The sequence below is a fragment of the Rissa tridactyla genome, chromosome 2, assembly GCF_028500815.1.
Source record: "Rissa tridactyla isolate bRisTri1 chromosome 2, bRisTri1.patW.cur.20221130, whole genome shotgun sequence".
Classification (NCBI taxonomy): Eukaryota; Metazoa; Chordata; class Aves; order Charadriiformes; family Laridae; genus Rissa; species Rissa tridactyla.
The window spans coordinates 155,902,776-155,928,841 of NC_071467.1; the positions used below are offsets into that span (position 1 = coordinate 155,902,776).

Genomic DNA, 26,066 nt, shown 5'->3' on the forward strand with positions numbered 1-26,066 from the left:
GACGGAGCTGAGAAAGCAAGAGAAATGTGGAGAGAGAAGGGAAATGGGGAAAGAAAGTCGTAGCAAGAGAAAATATTCTTCTAAAAAAAAAAAAAAAAGATGGAGAAATAAACACTCAAAATTCATTTTGTCCTGCGGGATTTCCAGCAGGTGGACTCCTGTGGTAGATTTTTATTGAAAGGATAGCATCTGTTTTTCATAAATAGTTTTTGAGCAGTACCTTTAAATGAATTTGCAGAAGAAGGCAGCATCATTATCTTCATTATACCTGTGGGAAAGCTTAAGAAAAGAGAACTGATTTGCTTAAAGTCAAACTTTCTACCAGTCAAAACAGCAGTAGTCTCCTGAGTCACTCTTCACTGCTTCCCTGGCAGAGGTCTGGCTCTGCCGTGCCATCACTTCTCGGTGTGTGCAGACTAAAGCAAAGGGGTTTTGCTATACGTTTTTGCTGTTGCTCAGCTAGATGTGTTTGCTAAGCAGAAGCGATCACTTTCTCCTTTTGTTGCCCAAATTTCATGGCACCTTCCCCACGACTCTGCAGTTTAGTAATAAAAAATGCTGCTTGAAGTTTTTAAAAACTGACTTTCCCCACAGAGTCCCAAGAAAAATATGGACCGTTTCCCAGATAGCTAATCCCATCCAAAGAGCATCCTCTGAATGATACTGCAGGAGGCATCCCAGACAAGAGGGATGTACAAAGGATCGGCACACATGGACATGAAAATGGTTTCCCAACAGTGCTGGCACATCCCTGAAATTTGAGGGGAGAGGGATCTGACACATTTCTGAGACTTTGTCATTTGTTCTTATTGCATTTTTTATTTGTCCATTGGCTCTTCCCAGTTTCCCTCAGAATTGAAGTTTGAGAAGCCACAATACTCCAGGTCTGGTGGTTACTGCAGTGTCTTGGTTTGTGAGGTGCTCTGGGACAAGGGGGGTACAAGGATGCCCCACACCCCCCGCTGGGACACCACTGCTGATGGGGATGGCAGTGCAATGACTGTTCTCATCCCAGTTCCTGAAGCAGCACAAACAAACCCTTTGCCAACATTTCGGATATGATAGAGCTTGGGTTTGGATGGGAATTGGTTTTGGCCATGGCCAGTCAATGCAACTGATACCTGGTCTGGCACACACATCCCCATCTTAAATTTTAAAAAAGCAGGAAGGAAGTGAAGAAATGATCGCTGGGGGCTCAGCTACCTGTCTGCTGGCAGGTCACAGCTGACTCTGCTGTTCTACACGTGTTTGCTACCTCTGCTAATCCCAACGGGCTGAAGTGATTTATTTTCCCATTCCTTTTCTGTAAACCATCCGTTGGCAGCAGCCAAAGTCAGTCAATTGCTTCGGCCAGAGCTCGCAGCACAGACAACGGTCATACAAAGCGAAGATGGCAAAAACTGACAGCGGGAGAGAGCGAGCGGCTGGGGAGCGTGCACAGAGCCCCTGCTCACGGCCAGAGCTTCCATCAGCCCCGCAACCTGTGACACCCCGATGTTACTCGGTGCCAGAAACCTGGGCAGCCCTGTAGCCCCCTGAGGGCCGAGGAGCATGACCTTCACAAGGAGAAGCCTTCTGGTCCAGCTGAGGGGCAGTCCATGGAAAAATACACAGGACAGTTGGAAAGATGGGCAAAAGTCTCATGTCCATAGAAGCAGGGCTCCTTTTCCTTGAACGCAAAGGCTATCATGCACCATCTTTCATTATTTTCCTTTGGGCTAGAGGGAAATCGTGAAAGATCTGCTTCATGGAGAAGGAGCCCTCCAGTGAAACCCTCTGAGGGCAAGGCAGTGAGCAGACCCAGAGGATTTCCTCGCTGTTCCTTGCTGTCCTTTTACAACCAAAATACACAGGGGCAAAGTAGCAGTGTAAAGAGGAGAAGGGTGATTTTGATCATGAACTTCAGGTTTTCTCTTTTTCGAAAATATGAAGGTGAAGTACTTTAGAAATGTCATTATCTTTTGTGCTTGCTGCATATCCGCAGGACTCAGTTAAGCTCATTGCGGCGCAGGACAAGTGCATTAGCTGCTTGCCCTGCACCACTCCAAAAGCAGCTGCCTTGCACTGAAATATAGAATATCACTCAACTGATGGATGGAAATTGCGTAAGAGGTATCAGTACAACGCAAGGCAGGAGGGTACCTCACTTTACAGAAACTGTAGAGGGAATTTAAGCAAGCGATGAGTAACTACCGAGTTTTGACTTGCTTATGATCCAGAGTTCAGAACTTCAGGTTTTGAGAATTTTCAGTGAAATTTCACGATAACAAACCAGAACCTCAGTTCTGAAATTATTCAGAAAATGCCACTGAATATCATACTGGAGTTTGGACTAGATTGGGTCAGGCAGGTGAGTTTTTGACCATAGTCATTGAACCAAGTTTTTCCAAATATTCCCCTGACACAGCTCAATCCTATAAGCACGGGTTAAAACCAAGAAATTGTACTGTTTCTTTAAAAAACAGAGTACCTCTGTTCTTCTTAAATATGGAAAGGAATGGGAACAGGAACATGAGCTCAGCGTGTGCTGTGTGAAAGTTTTGATGGATGTGAAAAGACAACCGTGCTAGGGAGCACATACTTTTCTCCATTGTGCTGCTTTCTTGGGCTGTAATCTCATCTAATTTTGAATCCAAATTAAAGGACCTCCACAGGTGGTTCTGCAAATGCAAGCTACGGCATCAACACAGCCTCTCGGTTTCTTTCCAAAAAAGTTTAATTATTGCCACCCTTGTGTTTGTTTTGCCCAGTGAACAGCAGCAAGCACACAGTGAGAAAATACCGTGGGCACCTCCGAACAAAGATTGAGTCTGGAGAAGGAACCATACCCGTCCGGTGTCATAACGCAGCTCAGACGTGGGACGGCGTGTTGCTGGGAGAGCAGCTCATCACCATGTCCTGTACAGACAAAATCGCCAGGTACTGTAGCACCTGATGTATCTACATCGCAAAACCCTTTGCATGTGAAAACAAAGTTTGATGCCACAGAGCACTGTGGCTACCGGTGGGGAATAACTAGCAGGTGCTGACAAACCCTGTGGAAACAAAGACCTTCTTTGTATGCAAAAATAAGCCATAGAAACAGGATGGAATGTAAATAGGGCATTTTCCCAAATTCTCCGTGGGTCGTTAGTTGCTTTTTACAGTGTGACAAAAATATAAACCCTCTTTGCAGCATTTCTGCCAATAGAATTTCAGTGTGCAAATAAAATACATCCACTCTGCTCTTTTTGGATCATTTACCCCAAAACTTTCAAACCAACCATGATGCCGATAAACTTAGCTCATCTGCACCCTATTGGATTAAGTGCCCTAAAAGCTGCTAAGAATATTTCTATTATTTTGAGTGTCATCGCAGATCTTTCATGTTACAGCCCCCTCTGTGGCTTTCTGCTCTGTCCCGTAAATACAGCATATATGTATGTAGAATAATTGCCATATAATAAATATTTCAGAATTATTACATGGTGGCACATAAAATGTAAACAGAGTCACCGTTCTAATTTAGGCCATTAGCTAATAGTAAATGATGGCTATCCCAAACCGAAAACAAAGTGTGTGCATTTGGATGCATACTTATTATACTATTAGTATATATCTATACAGGCATGGATACTTATGCTCGTAATTATATCTATATTATGTGCATTAGCTATAGATACAGCTCTACATGTAAAATACCTTACATTATAGCTATAAAAATGTAAATGTTATGATCAAATTCTTTACTGGAATATCTTGCCTAAGAACCCAGTTAAATTACATTGGCAGAGAATTTGGCCCAATTATTAAAGACCAATATAAACATAATCCTTCAAAAAAGCATAAAGCTTTTGTTTAGTTCAAATGCGTAAATTCTGCTCTTAGCCTTAACCGCATGACCTACTGAAGTTCAATTAGTCTGTAAGCTTAGCAAATCCTGCCATTTTGGCAGAAAAATGTATGATGGAACCAGCAAATGGAAATACTAACAGACTCACAAAATCCACGCTCTGTAATCGTCACAACTGTTGTGTTTGCACGAAGGATAAAGAGCAACTTCTGCTATAATGTTTTCATTTATTCATGAAGAGATAACAGAAAACCCAAACTGTTTTCAGTGGGTCTCCTGCACTGTGTTTAGATGCAGTTGGGCTTTCCAAATTCAGACTCATATGAACTCAAAAAACTAAACAAATGTAAGTTTGAGAACAGAAATATTGCATTCTCTGTGGTTTTGAATGTCATTAGCCAGGGAATTAAATATCAGCTTTGGGCACAGTATTGTATTTGCTAGTGATGGGGATGTTGACTGGAATGCACACCCAACAGAAGCTGGGTTGTCTCCAAGCACATCTGCTAAGCACTTCCAGGGAATACTTTCCTTGTTGCCACATATCTAAAGAGCATTAAATTCTGTGAAGGAAAAAAAGAAGAGTTTACCACAAAGTTTTTCCAGCATAAAAAAGTCTTGCAGCTCTCATCTTTGATATTATTATTGCAATATTGTATGAATTACTGCAATATTATTTGCACTGTAACTCAAATGGGCATGATATTTTCCCAGACAAAAAAAAAAAAAAAAAAAAATCAGCAATCATTATTCCCCACTTTGAACAGCAAATGTTTACTCTCACCCGTAAGGGACAGTTAAAAAAGAGGCTGAGAAAAGGGGTGGAAAAAGCAACATTTGTAGGAACGGTGGTAGTGTTGTGGCACTACAAATGCTTCCGAAGTCTGGACACTTCCAAACACTGTTAGGTGCTTGGTCAGGTTAAGAGCTCTGGTGTAGGGAAAATGGGTGGAACAACTGCTGAATAAGCAGATGAAGGGAGAAGATCAAGAGAGTACAGAGATTCAGAAATCAATGAAGGTTACAAGGAAGAGGGAATGGTTGTTCCTAAGAAAGGGGAAGGATGGAGATGGGAAATGACCATAGAGGAGGCTATTTGTGGGTCTGGTTCGGGCGGCTCCAGCACCTAGAAGTGATGGAAACCAAACAAGAGGGGCCCAAACAGGGATACTGAGGAGAAAAATTCAGTTAGTAAAGTAGAGAGCATGGAGTTGAAAGTAAAAACAAATACCCTTTCACATGGGAAACAGAGAAAGGCAAAGGGAGTCCAGCGAGTGCTGGGGGCATCGCTATGGCATGTACTATGGTGAAGGGTCTGATAGCTTCTGGAGAGAGTGCCCAAGGTTTTCTAGAGGCATTCCCAACCCCAGCTGCACTTTCAGTTCCTGCCTTTCCCTTCCTTTCACTCTCCCAGTCACACAGTGAGACCTGCTCCTGCAATTTTATTTCCACCAGGCTCCTAAGTAAACGTATTGTGTCATAACTTCAGTTGGGCTCACAAGTTCTGGTTTGGGAATCACAAAGCGCCAACATTGCAAGAAATGTTCACAAAACCATCTCTTGCATGGCAGAAAATAAGCAGTTCCCTCAGGGCTGGTCACCGGTGACAACGCTGCGAGAGATTTATGGCTGCTAGAAATTTTGTGTAGAGCTTGGAGAGAGGTTTGGACATCTGCAGTAAAATTTTTCCCAAACTTCAGTTTACCACATTAAATATGATCTACAATCAATTTTTGTTGTTGTCCTCACCTGTAAGAGGAAGAAATCAAAGGTTTCTTCACCTGACCTTTGTTTCACCACATACAGGGCTGTTTTCAGTCGTCTTTGCCTCTGGCCATAGAAAATGCAGGCAGGAAAAGAGTTTGGTGGATGAGGATATTAATGTGTGAGGGCCCTTTTCCCGCTCCCGCTCCCACTCAGAGATCAGTAGGTGGTTTCTGTGCCACACTTCCGACTCCAAATATTTGCTCTACCACATAGACAGTTGACTCTTCAAATGTCTGCAGGATGCGGGACTCCGGTTGCACATCATCTGGACTTGTCTCGCAACGAGAAAAAAAGATCTCTGAAGCTGAAATCCATGTTTGTATAAGCAAGACTTGACAAAAATCTGGCGTGTATACTTTGGATTTTATTGCTTGTAAAAGCCCCTCAGGAGCACTGGGCTATTAGAGAATGTTTCCTCTTGAGAACCTAGCCAGCAGCTGCTAAAATATACATCATTTTGCATTATTTGCAAAGGACATTGCTATCAGAATATCAAAGACCAGGAATGGAGGGAGTTACTCAGAAAAGTGAATAATATTCTATAAATCATGCATCTAACGATTTATGTTCTTTCTTGCTCACAGGATAGCCATAAGCAGAGAGCGGTTTAATCAGATTTATTTGTTATTCAAAGGCGTTTAGCAATTTTTATTACTATCAGCACAAGTTTGAGGGAATTTGATGCTTGGTATGCATTATTTGGGCTCTGTGGCTGTGTTGAGATTGCGGGATAAACAGCCTGGTATCATACCTATTCCCTTACTGAATTAAAGCACAAACACTGCTGGCATGAATACTCATGTTATTTGGCTCAGGCAGGGAGTTACGAGGTGAAACTCTGCGACTGCATTATAAAGGAGGTCAGACTAGATCTTGGTGGTTCCTTCTGGCTTTAAAAACTTATGCATTTATATGTGCAAATTTAAAGTTTGGGCTCTGTGAATCCCCAAATAACCCACACTTAAGAGAGTGTTGGCTTTTACACTCCCAACTTCTGTGAGTCTCACAGGGCAGCTGAAGGGAGTTCGGCCTCTCAGTGCCATAGATTTTAGAATTAAACCATGTTCTTTAGGCCCATAGTTCATTAATTATGCTAACACCTAAAATTTTGATGTTCATTTTCTCTGTTTTGTACACTGTATACACTTGTGAAAAAGCAGCAATATCATGAGCAAAATAATTTTGAAAATGATCAGCTGTTTGGGGAAAATTTTGTGACATTTGACATTTTCTTGATGTTAATCGTAACCTATATTAAGACCTTTATGTCAATGGAGACATCACAGCCCTAAGAGAATTTAGGCTTTTTGTGACAGCAAACCCATTCATACAATGGGCCAAATTAAACCTCTTTTCATCTCCCTCTCTCATGCTAAGGCTGGACGCAGCAGTGGCTTGTACCTTTGCTTATTAGAAGGTCAGTGCAAGGTTAATGCTGCTGGTGGTGGAAGTCTCTGCAGCTGCTGTTTGGGAGCAGACAAATTTTTGAAGGAAAATTGACATATGTACACATGTAAACACACAGGCATGTACACACACACGCAAACACACAGGCATGTACACACACATGCACACACAATTAGGTAGAAAAAACCCAGGATATCTCTAGAGTTCAGCTCCTCTTTGATGATCTAATTGCAATAACCAAACATTAGAAGGTTCAGCGCTAAATTCTGTCTTGGACGCTCAGAAATGTTCAGACCGGGGAGAACTGAGGTGCTCAGGTTCCGACCAGCTGCAAGGGCGGGATTTGCAGCACCCCTTTGTCACCCTGGGGCCTCAGGGACATCAGCTCTCTGTTTGTGTCCCCTTCAGTGACATGGTCTGTGCCTCACAAAGCCACCCAGTGCCAAGACTCTCCTCTCCCCTGCACAATGCTGCTGGCTTCCCACAGCACACAGTGCGGACGTGTACGCCAGGTTGGTAGGTGATAGTCCACACAATCAAATGCAAGTATATGTAAAATAAGAATTTCAAGATATCTCTACTTCTTATTCCTACAGCAGAAGAAATATGAAAGACTGGACAAAACATGATAGAACTATGCACGTCTCTTACTCAAGTCCATCACCCCTCTAGATAGACTTGTAGGGCAAATTCAGAGTCTGCCACAGAGTGGAGAAACCGCCTTCCCTTCCATAGGCTCTGTCCTCTGACTCATGGCAACACTGTCTGAGCTCCAGGCCAGTCTCCTTCCACCATGGCTCATCCCCTAGCCCAACATGCCCCCGATTTGACAACATGTACCTCCCTTCTGCACAAAGTTTCCTGTTCTATGCTCTAAAGTCATCAAGTTTATACATCTCATCACCAGCACCTGCGTCCCTTCTTCTTCCATGCAAAGAAATGGGAGAAATTATTTCTCCCAGCACCAACCAATCCAAAATAGCAGGGCATTCTCCCCCAGATAGCTGCACAGAAGGGTTTGATGATTGCCATTGCCCGTGGTTTGGTAGAGAAGTGCACTACTGCAGGGAGCGTGTGGAGGAGGCCACCATGGCACCCCAGAGCACAGCAGACCCATAGTATAAACAGGCGTTCCCAGGTCCTATGTCACCACATCACCTCTGCCACCATGCGCATGGTATGCAAATTATTGTGAGGATCTTGGTCCAAGCACTCAACACTAAGGTTTATTTAAAACATTAGTTCTTATCTGGGTGTCCCTTTAGAGACTGAATTCTTCAGGGCACTGCTCTTCCCCAAGACCTTCCTTGATAGATCTCAGCAAGGGGACTGGAGACCAGGGCAGAGCATGTTCACGCTCACTGGATATCTAGCTGATGTATTTACTTTGGAGAGATGCCAGCTTTCTGTGTGTCAAACTTGCATCTACACACGCTAATAGTGTGTAGACTTAACTGTAAATGCATGAGCTGTGACACTTGTCCTCTTTCAGAAGTGGGCATCTGCAGGTCCTCTTGCAGGGTGCAGGCTTGGGGAACATACTTTGCAAGGTGCAGGATTTGAAGGGAACAATCCTCACAAACACCATCTTTATACATCAAATAAAAACCAGAATTCAGTGTTTATTTTGTAAGCTCTACCCTTAAAATTGGCTTTTTACTACCACTTCTCAAAAGGTCATCTTTAAAAGTATTTTCTTGCCACCACTTCCTCATACTTCAGAAAAACAGTGACATTAAGCCCAGAGGTTAAATAAGACCTTGAACATCTAAATTATACCTCACCTGTAAAATGACACAAACCGTAACAAAGGACCTCCAGACTTTGCATCGCTGGTCTGTTCTTGTCCCGTGGCTAAGGTTTGTGAATTATTTGGGCCCACGAGCTAGAGAATAAGAAGGAATCTTTATGGAGTATATGTTCAGAGTATCGCAAGGTAATGTAGTTTCAAGGCACTGTTTCAGGCTTTAGCAGTGGGAGTCTGAAGTAGCATTTTACAAGATGATTTGAGCACATTAAGCTGTATTTAAATGTAGCATATAAAAATGCAAGACTAAAAGTCAGTGTTAGAAATTGGCATTCTTAGATCTATTTTAGTGGTAGCCTGTCGACCAGAGCCACTGTTAACAGAAGACTGAGTCTGACAAGGTAACTCTTAAGAAAAGCTACTTCAAAGGCTGCATGCTAATGTAAATGAAAATCAATTAACACAGCTAGATCTTCAATTAGAGGTGATTTGTGCACATGATTTGTAATTCTCTCTCTTAACCCCTTTCTGTGTGACTGAGATTTCAATTTCAATCTTTCACCACAAGTTATGTTCCAGAAAACATATATAAACCACCTACTGTTAAAATACAGATCAAAAACTAATGCACTAGTTCCAGTTTCCAAACCAATAATAGCTAAATGGTCATATAAATAGGAACACCACAGGTGTTCTGCTGAGCACAGACCACCATGAATAACAATTTATATTGTGTGAAGCATAGCTGGAAATATTGGTAATAGAAACTGTGGCACAGGAGGTTAACAACACGCCAAGCGGGTAAGACTTAAAGCTCTTAGTAATGACCAAAAAAAAAAGGCTTCTTTTATAAAAAGCCTTAACAAAATAACCTTTGAAATTCTTCAGCAGTGTTTTTTAGTGGGCGAGGTTTACAAAGGTCCTGAGGAGACACTCCAGTCTCACCAAGCTTCAATGGCGGGTGGACACAGCTCCCTGAGATGTTTTGAAGCATTGTGCGAATTTCTCCGCGTATCATTTTTGAAGGGGGTCGAGGGCAGGAGTGTGTCAGCAGTTGAGTAACGCTATGTGCAAACCGATGCCAGGAATACTCAGCGAAGGGGCTCCAGGCGTTGCGCCACATCTCGGCGATGGGCGAGGAGCCCCGTGCAGGCCCGCGTGAGGCTGCAGCCCTTTGCACCCCCGCGGGTTTGCCCCCAGCCCTCTTCCTCAGTGTTTTTGTCATCCGTACTTCGGTTGGTCCTGGGGAGGGCCACTGCGGCCACGGTGAGCTGATGCTACAGCATGCAGGTGGGGAGGCTGCCATGTGGTTATGACCTGGGGACACATTTCACGGCGCACCTCGCCGTGGTCCCGGCATGCCAGGAATGTGGGACCCCCACAGGGGCTCAGCGGGGGCTCACCCCCAGCCCACCCCGCATCCGGGGCTGGGGGAGCACAGCCTCTAATGAAAGGAAGGCTGCCCGCTCTGGGATGCCTCCCAGCTCATCGCTGGCATTTCCGTGATTGACAAACAGGCAAAAATATATTTATTCAAGGATTATCTATATTGAAAACCGGACGCGGGATTTTGTCTTTGTAAACAGTGCAGTAATATCTGCTGTTTGAACAAAAGGAAGGGTATACTTTCCTTCCATTTAAAGTGCCAAAAGCTCCCATATTTAAGTGAAAAGGGGAGACATTTGGTTTTATTGATTCTGCTTGCTGAAGATTTTTGGTTTTTTTAAATAAGATCTGTGACTAAGGAAGCAGTGGGTTGATTTTCACTTTATTGGAAGGTTTATTATGAAGCGCGCAGCACAGAAGTTATTAGAGATGCGTGCCCTTGAAAACAGCCCTTAAAATCTTGCACAATTAGGAAAATTCAGAATGATCCAGCATATTTCCTCATAGCGAGAAAAGTCACTTTGATATATTGAGCACCCAAAATGTAACACTGCAGTGCTCTGAATAATAATTTTATTTTGAAAAGCTACATTTGAAGAGAGCACTTTGTTACAGATGGGAACACAGCTACTTTCATGGACCTAAATTAGGCTACAGAGAAATAGCTCCTTCAAAAATGAACACCCTTATTGATAGTTTCTCTGTTGCTCAGACAGATCTCTCCCCATCCTCTACTTACAAATAATCCCATAGGTGTTCAGATATCAAAGGAACAAGTCAGTACGTTAGCCATGTGTATTGGTCAAGAGATGAACAATACACAGGATAAAAGACCCTTCCCCAAATATTTGTCTGTTAAATCTATTATTTATGCAAAATACTGAACTGGCTGCCCTCCAAGGTAGGTCTTTGCACAGAGCAGAAGCAGAATGAGTAGATGAAACTTCCACCCATCATTAATGTGTTTTTACCGTGCTCTGAAGGAGAGCAACAGTGCAAGGGTCTCATTTCGCCCAGCTCTGCACAAGACCCCTCTTTTCCTGGGACTTGTGCTGACTTAGTGGGACTCATGCACATGCTCAGGGATGCTTTCCAGAATGAAAAAAGTGTCCAACCACTTTGTCAGTCTTGAAAGCAAAGCTCCTTCTGTGCTTTTTTATCCCTCTTCTCCGAAAGAAGAGGGATAAAAAACTGCTAAAACAGTGGTGTGTCGAACTGGGAAGTGGCCAGCGTACAGGTAGCAGTGCCACCACCCTTGTCCCATTTCTCCAACACCACCAAGGAGGACACCAGCCTTGGCATTGCTCAAGGAGACCCAGCAAGCAGCCCCCACAGAATATTGCCTTCTCAGTGTCGGCACCTTTTCTGATTTCTCTGTCGTTTCTACTGTAGGATGCCACCTGGTTCTGGGTTGAGTCCCTTTTTACACCACTTTCTACCCATCAGGCACAGCTTGCTTTCACAACCTGCATGTCCTTTGTTTCTTTGGTCTGACCCCTCTTCCAATCTGTTTTGTAGCTACTTTGAAGTCAAAACCCACCGTGGCTGATACACAGGTTTCATTACCCCCAACAGCTGCCTGGGATTTCTTTTGGGATGGGAAAACAGGATTGTCTTGGGGATCAACTATTGAATCCAGAGGCAGTGGACTCAAGCTTTGCCTCCGAATAATGCAGCAGTCTTCAGCAAATCATACTGCCTTTCTGCCTTGATTCCCCAGGGTGTATAAAAATGGGGCTTTACCTCACAGCAGCACTGTGAGAATTAATTAACGTTTATGAGGTGCTTTTAATATATAGAGGATGACCTGTTATGCTTATACTATGATTTCCAATAATGTAATTCCACTGACATCCGAATCCCTTTTTACACTAGGATGAACACGTTCAAAATTAGGCAGAGAAATATCTCTAAAGAAAAAGCAGGTTCCTTGCAAAGAATTTAAATTAAATAATCATTATTACCTTGTAATTTATGCTCTGAACACAATCCCCTATTTGGGTAAATAAAGCTCAGATGATTTCTTGTGTTGTGCATATTGCTAAAATTCCAATATTGTTGAACATATGTTGTTTTTCTGTTTAGCTGGTTTTTTCTTTCCTTCAATCAAATATACAAGTGGTTTTTTAAAGGAAATGTCAAATGTTGAAAACAACACTGATATCTTACAAGTTTCCATCTGGACAAAGATATCACTGTCTAATTTTTTTATACGCCTTGGAAGCTGGTCGGAGGCACAGTACCGTTGGCTGAGCTCGACTCTATTTCTTAAGCTTGCATTATTAATTTTGCATCACGATAAGATATTTACTCAAAGAGGCAGCTAGTTCTTTCCTTTAAAAGTGATGTTATTTGCAGGAATGACCACACTTTTTTTTCCCCAAATGAAGTTATGCAAATCTGATCGACTAAAGTAAATGTTTCATAAAACCAATGACTGTTTAAATTGTGGGACTAAATTGTTTGTATATAAATATTACCTTTTATATTCCATTTGAGTTTTATGTAGATGAACACATTACTTTAATGACCTGCATTTACAGAGGGAGACGGGGAGAGTCTGACTCTGAAATCCTCAGCAGCCAGATGGCTGCCTTTTCTTGCATGAGATTAAAAGATGTTTCTCATTCACAGCCCTGCTTCGGAGGCAAATTAATATAGCCAGCTAAATTGCTTGTGTTTTTGGAATAAAATTTAAAGAGAACTTTTAAAGCAATTGGTGTCACAGGTTCCTAGAGCAGATTGCTCTCCAGGTACAGCATGCTGGTTTTAAACATTCAGTAATTAATGGAAAGTATTCCATGTTAATTGACTGCTTCAGGAAAGGGAAATATAATGACTCCTTATTAATCATGAAAAGAGACATACAGCACAGAGGCACTGCAATAATTGCACTAACGGTTGAGAAATGTTAATTAATGAAAAGAACAATGATGTAAGAAATTAGCTACATAATGCTTGCTGCTGATGGAGATTGTGCTTTAAACACATTATTTAGCATGGCAGCCACTGGATGTTGCCTTAAATAGCAGGCCACCTCTCACCTTTTCCTCCAGTCAGCTACGGAGTTCCAAATGTTGCCGGTGTTTTGGGTCTTAATGAGCCAAAATACACTCTCCAAAACTACATTTTCTGAACCATTTTCAGTTTGAACTCCTGAACTCAAAACTGTTCATACAAATTGACAGCATTCGACTTCCATAAAAATATTATCCAGGTGTAAGAGAGCACGTGTCTGTGTGTTTGTGTGGCGGGAACAACTTCTTGATAGATGGGCTGAGCAAAATGGGTTTGCCAGGAAGGTAACTGCATCATGACTTCTTTCCCCTTTTTTAATTTTTCTACTTTTTAACCAATTACCTGTCCCCTGAAGAATTTAGAGCGACCGTCCTGTCATATTTGTGCCTGGCTTGATGTACAAATTTGTAGGCTATTGAAATGCAGAACAGTTCTGGCACCTAATCCCACAGCAGTAGTATGGAGCTTGCGGTCATTAACAGGTTGAAGGCCCCAAGGTTTCCACCATCACTCTGTTGCATCATTAAGACAGCAACAATATCCATCACTCTGAACACTTTAGAGCAGGTCAAACTATCGGTTACAAATAAATTCCCTAAAAGTGTAACTCTTTTGTTTCTCTTCAGGAACAGGATTTGATTCTTACGGGTGTCTTCATATCTGCATGATCATTTGTGCAAGGAAATGTCAGCCTGTGAAGCTTTTGAAAATTATCCGCAACAATTTTGTGGGAAGTTTGGCCATCTAAGTCATGTGTTATCTTGTGTGTATGACTAGGGGTTGGTACTAATGTATAACAAATGGTTAATAAGGGTAGAATAACAAAAGCTCGCATTTTAGCTCTACCATGGCAAATGTAAAATTATAGATGCAGAAAAAAAATGAAATTCTGCTAAAGACTTGCTAAATGAACATTCATCAAACACAAAATGCTTTTATAAAGAATAGCTCTCAACAAGAGGCCTCTGTTTGCAATAACACAAGACAGAAATACATCGCTTAAGTCAGTGGCATCACAGTAATCTAAAACCATCGTAGAGGGGGAATCAGTCCACGGGTGTATAATAATCCAACAGCGCAGTGCTTCCTGCATCATAGGACATGGTCAGGAATGGTTTCATCCTTTACGTCCCTCCAACCCGTGTGGTGGCCTTTGCTGATTTTCCCAGGGCAGCTCTCTTGTGGCCGTTCCTCCACCCGTGTGTTTTATTTCTCCTGAATTTCTTTTCCAGATGGAACATCCTTGGGCTCCAAGGTGCTCTCCTCAGTTCCTTCATTGAACCCATGTACTTGCACAGCATCATTGTGGGAAGCCTCTGTCACACTGGTCACCTTTCCCGGGTAATGAGCCATAGAATAGAAGACATTGGTCAGCTGCCAGCTTCATACCGGCGCAATCAGCTGCTTCTCAGTGGTAAGCAAACACCTGCCTGCAAGACAAATGATCCCCTCTCCCATCACTAATTGTGCCGGTCACCAACAGAAAAGTTTACTTGTTTGTAAGTAAACCATTAGCCCATGCCTTCTTTTATTCCTGCAGAGTATGAATTTGTAGAATGAAGAAACTGATACATTTAAATCCAGTTCCTTTTTTGTATGCAGCGACCGCAAAAAAATCAGTAGTGGATATAAGCTGACTGGGAAAACAAACACTGCACGAAGAATGCTCAAAGTGGAAAAAAGTGTATGACTAAGTAAAAGATTTCTGAAAACCAGGGAGGAAGTTTTCAGTAAATTTTGGGTTTAACTGTCTCCCATCCAGCTCTCCATCACCCAGCGAACACACGAATGTGCAGAGTCAGGAGAAGCAGCCCTCGCACCTCTGGCACCACGCGTGCAGCCCCACCACCTACTGCCCCTAAATCAGAGGCCCTGCTCCTTCACCACTTGCTGGCCATCGTGTTTGGAGCAGATGGCCACGGCATAAGCGCTGGTTGTTCATGCAGGAGACCCTGCCTGCTCAGCGGACCACAGGGAGGCATTGCTGCCGTCTGACGAGGCTGCTGCCTGTCGTGTGAGCATCCCCGTGGTTTCCAGCTATCTTTTGGGCTTCTCTCACTGCCACCACTTCTTACCAGCCCCTGTCCCACTCCAATTCTCTGCTCCTTTCTTCTCCATCCCCCTGACTCCCACTTCCTTAACCCCCAGCCAGGCACTAGCAGCCCAGCCTCATCCCAGCAAAATCCCGCAAAGTCATGAATGCTTTCAGATCCTCATGAGGCGTGTGAGTGCTAAGGGACACCAGTTCTGCAGTTAGGCCCTTATTTTACTCTTAGACTCTGATAATTGTTCTTCAGGAGGATTCCCTGAGACACCAATACGATGTCAGGGTTACAGAGTTGGAAGGTCAAGATGCTCCAGTGCAGTACACGATCGCCTTTCAAAGTCCTCTAGGTTCCTTAGTCAGGAGAGTGGTATTTTATCCCTTATCTGTTTCATATTCTCTGGTTTTTTTAGTTTTTTTTTTCATGTGTGTCCTTGTGACAAAATTAGTTTGGCTGAGACAGAAGTGATAGTTTAGCCACTGGGGAAATTCTCAGGTTCTGTGTGGTTTAGCACATCTGGTAAGCGTAATGTGCATGTACGTGTTATGAGGTGAGTAGGTCAAAAAGGCTTATCCTTTTTTGAACAGCTTATCTCCATTTTTTAACTCTTCAGTGCAGCTAGCCAAAGACCATGCAATGCAAGGATGCGGGAAACCGTGCTCCACACTCCTGCTGCACCTCATACCCGCTCCTGTCCCTCCTGCCCTGGTCCAGCATGGGCAGTCTCAGCCCCATCTTCCTTCCCACGCCACATCATGGGAGGAAGGAAAGGACTCGCAGCTCGTCAGGAAAAACCTCCCCATTTCCCAAACCTGGCTGTTGTTTTGGCAACCCACCCCTGTCTGCCAGAAGCCCCTGCCATCTCCCACTGGGGAAGCTGATCTCATCCTGTGCCAGCCCTAACTCATTATAATTCCACCCGTACATTAAGATCACAATCACACCCGCTTTCACTGTGTCTGCAGGATGTACAGGGAAACACACTTGAACTGTTGAAGGACTGAAAACACAATAAGTCATTTAATAAGAGATTTAACCACAGAACAGCTATTGCTTTGCAGGGTTGGCCTTGCAGAGTAAAAGTAATGGCTCATACTTGGCCCAAGTGTGTATTTATGTCCAAGAGTCATTGCCAGAGATTTCCAGGGAGTTAGAAATGCAATAGAGGGGCCCTTGTGTCACTTTAAATATCTGCATGTTTCATGGCTGGCTTCCTCCTTCCCTGAGACTTCTGTTTGGAAAAGCTTTTGCTTTGCTTTTGGTTGTGCTTGTGGGTTTTCTTCAGCCCAGGAGAAGCAATGGGAGGAATCCGTCTCTCTCTGTCTATATTGTTTTTGTCTCTAAAGCCATTATTTGTAATCATCTTCCCTCCCCCACAAATCCCAGGGAGCCAATACTGCTTAAAACTTACATTGCTGAGGCTTGTGCTGTGTTTCTTTTACCTGGAAAACTCTGCCGACAGCATATCCAGTGACTAAGGAGATGGGCACCTAGCAAAAGCCAAAGCAAATGCAATAGGGACCAAACTTCAGCAACCTCAGCCAGGCAACTCCGCCACCCACGCGCCTCTCGGGGATCGGACCAGCCAGGGATTTCAAATTGCAGGAGGCCTTCAATTATATGGATGCCAATGTTGTCACTTGATCATAGCGGCACAAACATTTCAATGGAGAGGAGAGTCACAGCGTGGGATGAGATATCCTGAGATAACTCCCTGGCCCCACAGAAAAATAGTCAGTGAGGTTTTCCACTCACACCAGTGCCAGCAAGATGGAAATCCACTCATGCACTGGGATTACTCTTGGGGGTAAACAAAAAAGCCCTGTGTCATTTTTATTTCTTTTTCTTTAAAGATCGAGGCCATTCTAAAGGGTATCCTGAAGAGGCATGAGGGTTTGCTGGGTGAGAGAGGAGAATGAGGACAGATTTCAGTTCATATCCCACAATACTCAATTCCATGTTATTTGTACAAAGACTTCTCTTTTCCCTCCAGTTTCTACAGTCTCCTATTGTACTCTGTTGTGTTGGTTTTAAGGAGGGTGTTTCACATAAAGGAGAGAAAATGATCTAGGTTATTTGGGTGTTGCCTTTCAAATAAAATCAGAACAATTATTCATCAAAAGAAAAACATGAAAAAAGTGTTTCAAAAGGATCAAAAACAACAATCAGAGACTGTATCTAGGCTCTATATTTGCATCTGTCGTGGGTCTCATGGTTTTTTTCTTTAAAGCCTATTCTCTTGCATTCAGAAAATGATGTGATCGTCTACTTACCTGAACGCATGTACTTACATGTGATAGCTGGGAAAAGAAACATGAAAGCCAAACAAGCACGGAAGGTTTTCCAGGCACTGGGGCAAGCTCCCGGCTCTCACAGTAGCCCCCCGAGAGCAGAGAGAGGTCGCAGGCTGGGCAGGGGTGTACAGCCCCCATCTGATGGGCACCCACAGCCTGCTCTGTCCTCCATGCAGCCTTTCCTTCTTTCCCTCTGGTCAGTGTTTTCACAGCATTTTTATTTATTTAGTGGCCTGCGGCAACTTTGTACGGCAGGGTGTTTGCTGTCACGTTTTTTGGCGCTCAGTCCTCTAAGCTTTTGGGTGCTATCTTGACAGAGACTGGTGCAAAGTGTCAAACAGCCGATTTTGATCTGTTTGCATCTTGTTCTGTATAGAAGCGTTTGAGTAGCGCCAGAGAGCTATCTGATTTTCAAGCTCTCAGTTTATATCCCGTTGCCTCGGTGAACTGGAGTTTTAGATGCAGACTGATCTGTTATCTCGGGGCCGGGAGGGAGCGGGGGGGAATTGAAAGAGGTATTAATACAACATGAATGTGTTTACAAACCCTGGGTGAGGTTATGACTTAGCTGTAATTCTCTTCTACACACGGTAACGAGTTCAGTCCCAGTGACTGAGATGATTTCTGCGATTCCAGCTTTGTCACCTATACAAAGGGGTTGTGCCGTCCAATTTTTTCCCTTCAATGTCCACCTTTCTCCGTGCGCGCTCTGGTTCTTGCGGCTCCCTCCTAGGGCAGAGGGGACCGCACTTGGAAGGAGCAGAGACGGAGCACGTCCCTCACCAACACTGCTTCCCATGATGCTGAGAGGCCCCAGGCAGGAGGCAGGAGCAGCATCTCTGCCACTGCTGACCCTGCACAGCCCTCCACGTCTCCCTGCTCCCCTTCAGGGCCTCACCAAGCTCACCATGTTTAAACGCAGCGATGGATGCCAGGTTCCCACCAGCTCCCATCTCCTCCTGCTCCTCCTGAGATCAGCAGATGCTTACGGTGTGCAAGAAGGGGCTCTATGGAAAGGACGGGCTTTGATCTTGCTTCTTTAATCGCCTCCTCTCTGAACAGCCCATATCAGTACTTCTCCCTCACCACAAAAGTTCTTTGAAACCCTTCAGCGGAAAATGCAAAGGGCCTTTCTCTGTTGCCGTCCACCCAGGAGCAATGAAAGCAGGTCCCCATCAAGCTGTGCAAACCGTGACCTATTGCTGGAGCTGCTGCAGGCGGGGGCTCCGGCGGGAGCTGCATTTGGAAGCAGAGATCCAGCCCTGGCGCTGGCCTGTGCCGGGGCGGCCGTGCCAGGCGTCCCCTGCCCACCAGCTCCATCCCCACCTGCTGCTCACCACAGTGGCGTTTGTTGGCCAGTCTTGCAGGCTCGTGGCCCACACAGCAAATTAGTAGAAAGGGACTCAGCAGCTGGATTCAGACACATCATCCAATGCCCACGTTTTCCAAAATATTCAAACTGCTTCAGGTCACTCTGTCTTTTCCAGCCTTGGAAGCTCCCAGTGTTGATTCTTTGCTCCCAAAAGCACTAATGAGCAGGGCTAGGCAGAGCTCACTTGGTTGCATTTATCCTGTGCTGGAAAATAAACGAACCACTTCCTTTATACCTCTTCTTTCCTTCCCTGGTTTCAAGTACAAGGAATGAGAAAGCGATAGGAGTCATGGAAAGGTTGAACTACACTAAATGGTTAAGAAGAGACAGGAATTTTCATGATTAAAAATAACTCTCATGTAGACACCCACACCTGACCTTGAGGCCCTGATCTGCATTTAGAGCCAAGGGAGATCTCACCCGTGTAGGCAACGAACTGCAGTATGTGATTCAGATGACCAAAACTGGCCGTGTGAATGACACAAAGGTCATGCAGTCACCCCAGGTGACCGAAAACATCATCATTGTAGCTATCTAAATAAGATGCATTCCACCTAAAGATATCCAAAATATTGCCATTAGGACACTAACTAGCTCTTGAAGAGACTGTTGCACCCGTACAGGGTAGGAATCTCGCAGGCAGACACAAGGTGAGGAGCAAGAGTTTTCTGTGTAGGTCTGTGGCATCTACAAGATCATTATTAACCTGGATCTAATAAACTCTCTGTGATGATGAAATGCATGTCTTGTATTTTCTTATCCCCCGTTTGTACCCCCTACAGTCCAGAGTTCCCATCACAGCAAAGGCCCCAGCAGGTAATAGCAGATGAATACGCTGGACCGTGGAAAGCTCACCTGGAGGAACTCATGGCAAAAGCACTTTGCTGCTTAGTTCCTTTTAAAATCCAGTTATCCCATTAAAGCTTTTCTGAAAGATTTCACTCAGCAGCTCTCACAATCCTGTCAATACCACACACTACAATCTAATGGCTCTCCTTAGGCTAATGAAAAGTTTGCCTGCAAGGTGGAAAAAGATCTATAGGAATTGCTAAATTATGTCTCTGCAAGGTACTTGGACTGGTAACATTTAACCAACGGTGACAACAACACAGGCAGTGCACAGTGTCAGCATGTTCACTCGAGAATGCCTCATGTGCCACAACGACCCACCGCACGTTAGCAGCCTCTGAGGGTGTTGAGCACTGGATGTTACTGGTGTCCTTCTCTCCCTCCAGGGGTTAGCCACGCTGACGCTCGGCAGCCCGGAAAATCTCCTGGCTTCAGTGTGAACTGGATTGTGGGGAACACCGACCTGGAGGTTATCAACGCCACGACAGGGAAGAGGACCTGCGGCAGTCCCTCGCGGCTCTGCAAGCACATGTTCTTCGCTCGGTGGGCAAAGCTTCATGGCAAGGTAGGTCTGAAGCACTGATGGGATGCTGCTACCAGCCCGGTGTCCTATGGTCCCTCATGGGTGACCTACGTCCTGCAAGAGGATGGAGGTTACCAGCAGCCAAGACCTCACGGGGTCAGCCACGAGAGCTGAGTCCAGAGAAACCCAATGGCAGAAACCAGGAGGGAGATGGATGTTCTGGCTGTTCTTAGCGATAGAGTCATGCTCAGATGAACAGAAAAAACTCAAGACAGGCCTGAGAGAAATATTTGTCCTTGCCTTGGAGGCATCTACCTCACTTCATTGTTCCACAAGGGTTTAGACTCCCAACTTAAACTGTTCCCAATCTCACTCAAGTTAGCTGACTAAAGCAAGTGCTATGGATTGCCCATTCCCCTCCTCTTCCCACTCCCCGCGATGTGTTGATAAATCCATATAATGACACAGCTGCTCCTCTCAAGGTGAGCGGCCAAGTGCTGAAGGCTCTCCGATGTCATGACACTGAGTGGCAGTACAATTTAATGACATTAAAACTACAGGTTGTACTTAATCAGTGACAAGGGGTCACCATCCCTTGTCGGCCCTGCTTTCTCTAGGGAAGGTGGCCATGACCTCCCCTTATTTGAAATGGCATCAAAATCAACCTGCCCTCACACTTCACTTTACTTCCCATAGACAGGAGACGGTGGCAGGACAGATGGATGGCCAAAAACTACAGGGTGGAGCCTAGGGATGTAGGACATGCCAGAAGAAACTTGATGTGGAATAAGGAAATATTCCTTTATTTTTCCTGGTTCTGGAATGACCATTTCTCCTCTTGCCTGATCCTTCAAGGAAGTGTTGGGGGAGAGAAGGACACAGATACCAAAGTGGTGAGCCTGACACCACCACTTCCAGGAGGAGCAGCAGGGAAAGCACAAAGTGTCTCTTCAGCCCACCTACTTTCACTGCTATAATATTAATTTTCTGTAGTGAGGTCTGTCAAGAATTGCTCTGCAATCCATGTGGGGTGGAACGAGAAGGGAAAGAGTGTTGTTTGCTTGCCGAGACTGTTCTGTGAGGGTGCTTTTTCCTACAGGGTGCTATTTCCCTGGCTTGTAAGCGTTGGGCTTTCCCCTGTCTGTTTGCTCTAAGGCATTTTCCAGACTTTGGTTTCTTTCGTATAATGTCACAGCCCCACTGCTGGTTCAGTACCGCTAAGACTTTGGCAGGTCAGAGGAGGTCATTTATTTAGTTCTTCTGCAAAGCACCTCCCAAGCGTCGTGTCCTGAGGCGGCTCCCAGCCGGCGGCTCCGGTGTCCCTCACCAGCTCAAATCCTGATGCCTGATTTCTGCCCCGCCCTGGGCAGGTTTCACGGCATCTCTTACTGTAACACATGAAAGAGGGAAAAAGAGATCATGTAGGGGGGACCCTCCTTCTTCTGTTTCTCAGCATTACTTGGAAGCACTGAGCTTCCTGGGCAAAACTGAGCACATTCTTTAAAGATCCCCACAAAGAATTTTTTTCCCCTTTTTTTCCTAAAAACCTGAGAAGCAGGTTTTTGCCTTTGTAAAACACACGAAGATTTGCTACTGCCTGTGCCCACTCCAAGGCAAAGCTCTTTACCCCGTTCCTCTTCATGGTGGCACAAAACCACGTCACAGGCATTTATTGTTTCCCTGTTTTTTTGTTGTTAAACCAAAAACAAACACGCAAAGCACAGCGATAGTTTGTTTGTCGCTTATGAAATGTAGACAGGAAGATTATGCAGCTACTGAAGCCTCCTGTTTCTTTTGGCTCGTCGGGTGATTTTTTTTGTCGTCATTATTATTATTATTTATTTATTTTCCCCTTCCCTGATTTTTGTTCTGCAGCTGAGCACACGAATAGCAAGCCATGGAGACATGCCATCAGTGTACAGCGAGGCAAAGCTGGTGGCTCAGACGTACCAGTCTGTCAAGCAGCAGCTGTTTAAAGCGTTTCAGAAAGCCGGTCTGGGCACCTGGGTGAAGAAACCCCCAGAGCAAGATCAGTTCCTACTAACTGTATAAATCACTTGACACCTTTGCCACATGACCGGATCAAATCAGCTGGAGAGGAGGCTAGGCAGGACGCGTGAGCCGAGAGAATCGAAGCAGTTTGAGATTTAATAGCAACCTCCATGGGAATATTTGCTTTTAATTCTGTATTGGAAATACGTAAATAGAAATGTGCCCGATGCACTGAACTCGACTTTAGAAAGCTGCTTTTTCATGATTCCTTCCCAAGAATGTACCTGCCCAAATTATAATGCCACCCCCACAAAGATTCTGCTTTTCATTGTTTTTTTGCTGTTGGTTATTACTGATTTGAGGCGTTAGCTGCCACCTGTCTGATCCAAAATAGAGTTTGTTTTCTCTCACACAATCAATGCAAGAGTCATCACTGAATAATGGAAAATAGTGAGCAAAGACGGAAGTACCCCAGGCGCACGGCATGACAGCAGGTCTCAGAGCATCCATAATCATCCACAAAAAAGGTGTCTAAACTCTATGCAAAAATCATCCTGTTAGCTGCCTAAATCTGTGAGAAACAATTTGGACCTCAAAGATGTGCAGCACTTTTAAACTCCGTTTTCCACTGCTCGCTCAGAGCACAAAGCTGGGCGTCAGGATTCCCTTGGTTTTTTAGACTTATTCCCTCTGACACCTTGGACAAATCACTTCCCACCAAATATTCAAATCTGGCCACAAGTTTTGCACACTGCAAATTTTAATTATGTGGGCCCAGTTCATCACACCTGACCTTTAGACACCAGCCGGGCTGCAGATACTCTTCAAGAGGGCGATTCAACCCTGTGCTGCCTGCAGAGGTGCACAGCTCCGCAGGGGCCGGCAGTGAAGGCCGGTGTGATGATGGAGGCAGCTCTGGAGCTTCAGGCAGCCAGGACCCAGATTTCAAAGTTTGTGAGGCTCTGCAGCTCTAAGTTAAGTGGGTGTGAGCTCAGGATGCTCCCTACATCTGAAAAATTGTCGGGTTGGGTAGCCACGACTAAGACAACCCAAACTGGAGAGCACAGATGATACTTGGATCTTTCCTGCCTCAGTTTCTCCATGTGTCAAATGGGGATAATAATAATTACCTGCTTCACATCTAAGGAACTTGGCAGGAACAAAGTGCTCTGGTCATACGCAATGGTGTAAGCCAGATTCTGTCGCTCTTGCAGGGAGTTTTACCTCCCCATATAGTCCAATTGACAGAAGTGCAGCAGATGCAACTACAGGCTTGGGTAAGGTCTCACTCAATGTAAGAGTGTTCAGACTCTAGCTCTGTATAAACGCCAAGTATTTATTATTATTATTATCAATATTATTCATGTTCATCTGCAGTTTGAAAAGCAGGTGGGGTTTTTCAGTTGGTAGATGAGTAGCACCCAACAGTTAAATATTTTCTTCATAACTGTGGCTGGGTCTGATGTAATCTCATCTTTAAACCATCCCAAACTTCATCAGAATGCAGAAAATACAGCCATGGGAGAACTGACCTTGGATAGTCCCACTGCAGAACCAACCGTCAAGCACCCTGTGTATTTCTTTCAGTTTTTGGTTTTTAAAATGACAGGACTTGCGGGTATATAACTACTGTTTTCTTTTTATTCCTGCGATTCTCTTTAAATCTGTATATAACATGCTGCTACTGATTTGTGATAATTGTCTTGGTATTTTCTCAGAATTGTCAAGCTGAGTTACTTTTCAAACAACACAAGGCTCATATTTTTCCATGTAATTTCCTTTACACGGGAAACTGTTCCTATCAATAAAGATAGATGCTCTTTGTATAGGGTTTATCATGTTTGGAGAGCCATATACAGTAAATACATTGTTTATTGATGCCCACAATAGAATAGCTACGGTATTTTGATGAGATTTTATTTTTAGATTATAAACTACAAGATGTATCTATAGTGTCTTGTATAAAAACAATTGTGATAAACTAGAATTTTTAAATTAGATAAAACAAAGCTCTCCCCCTCCAGAAACCTTTTCAGCAAAATAATACATTCCATATTAACTACCAAAAATATTTAAAAAAATATCCTTAGAGTAGAAATAGTTAAAAAAAAAAAAAAACTGAGACGTTTCAATAATGGAAGCATTTTGTGGTAACCACTTTGTCAATACTTTGGCCACTTTGTCAGCTCTTTTGATCAACATTCAGAATATTTCTGGTACCTTCTGGAGCTTCCTGGTACCTCCACACAGTCCCGTCCTCTAACACAGCTGTCACTGGTGCAGACCCCCAGTGTGATCTGGGTGGCAAAGGTGCCCAGGGGGGCAGCGGGCGGGTGGGGGATCAGGCCCACAACTGGAGGTATGGGAGAAGCTGTGGGTGACACCAGCTGTGGTGGTCCAAGGGGCTCCGGCTGCTCCCACCAAGAGAGAGAAACCACAGGGCAACCAGAGAGAAGGACAAGATTTCTCATGCGGAGATCCATAAGGCAGGGGGAAGCAGTGTCTTCTACTTTTCCTCTCCAAGTTAGTCTTTATCTAGCACACAAGAGACCTCAAGGCTCCTCCTTACATCTCCCTGCCCTCATCCACCCTCCTCCAGCCCTGGCATGACGTCAGCTCAACTAACGCATAAAGCTCCACAGGCCGGTGTTGCAGCTACTGTGACAACAAAACACCGTTCCTGGTTATTTTTAAGGACAAAAAGAAAAGTGTGGTGGGATTGAATTATCCTTTGTTGCAAGAAATACATAAATGCAATCCTGGATTCAGCTGCCGGAACGAATTTAGTAGGGGGAACCAAACCAAGTTCCCGCTGCAAGTGGGCATCAGCTGATCTCATTGAAGGCAATGGAGTTGCACCTGCTTGCACGAGGGTTGAATATGACCTTAAATGTCTAGTTCTTCTCATTATGTGCAGCGATGGAGTGTGATGGGACCACATCCCAGAAGCACACATGACCTACAGGCAGCGTTTCCTGAAGCAAAGGAAAACTTGCTCAGTAGTAATTCTGTAGTGAAGATTCTGTACATAACACGCATGAGTGAATGGCAATACTGTACTAATGGATGTACATTTGTAATATTTGTAAAAAAAAAAGAAACAAAAAAGACAACAAAAGAAAATAAATCTGAATTTACATATGTGAATTTGCTGCTAAGTTCTGTAAATTGCACTTCAGTGATACCTGATAAGTGAATGTTTCTGTTAAGTGAATAAAATGCCAAGTAAAATTGTTCTTTCACTGTTTGTTGACCATTTTTCACTGTGACTTAGCACTCAGTTTGAATGTGCTCCAAAATGCTGGTATGCATTTTTGCACACGTCTACCATAGATCTAGAGACAACATGTTCTTATTTAGTTTGGATTTGATGCACCCTAGGAATCGCACACTTGTAGTGAGAGATGGATGTGCCCTCTGGTGTGGAAGAAGCCTTACAGGGACGCAGTCTTATCCTGGAAGAAGAGTGAACTGGGTCCATCTCTAATTTGATCTTTCCAGGTTAATCTGAGACCTTTCTTAATAAAAATCAAATACGGTTTTGCAAACTCAGACTGCATGGGACTTGCTGTATAAAGCTGATTAAGAAACCTGAAGTGCTGTCTGACGTCAATGCATCTCTGCAGATGCCTTCCTCATTGGTGGAGTGGCCTTGGTTTACTCTTGCTTTAAACTATTCATATTCAGCAACAGCAGACCAAAGTCACACTAAGCCCAAATGACACCATCCACGCAAAGGTTTAACGTGCATTAGTGTATAAGCATCACCTAGTGCCTTCAGATGATTTCCCTCAGCCGGTCCTCACAGGGTTCATTGGTGTTACCAAAGCCTCC

At 44.2% G+C, this 26,066-nt stretch overlaps 1 protein-coding gene across 1 annotated transcript in view; it reads left to right on the forward strand.

Moving 5' to 3' along the window:
• ADARB2 (adenosine deaminase RNA specific B2 (inactive)) overlaps positions 1-22,292 on the forward strand; it is a 317,557-nt gene extending 295,265 nt beyond the window's left edge. Inside the window, exons 7-10 of the mRNA XM_054191770.1 lie at positions 2,751-2,919; positions 14,390-14,571; positions 20,104-20,282; positions 22,116-22,292. Coding sequence (XP_054047745.1) covers positions 2,751-2,919; positions 14,390-14,571; positions 20,104-20,282; positions 22,116-22,292 — 707 coding nt within the window. The remainder of the gene's footprint in view (positions 1-2,750; positions 2,920-14,389; positions 14,572-20,103; positions 20,283-22,115) is intronic.
• Positions 22,293-26,066: the final 3,774 nt, after the last annotated feature.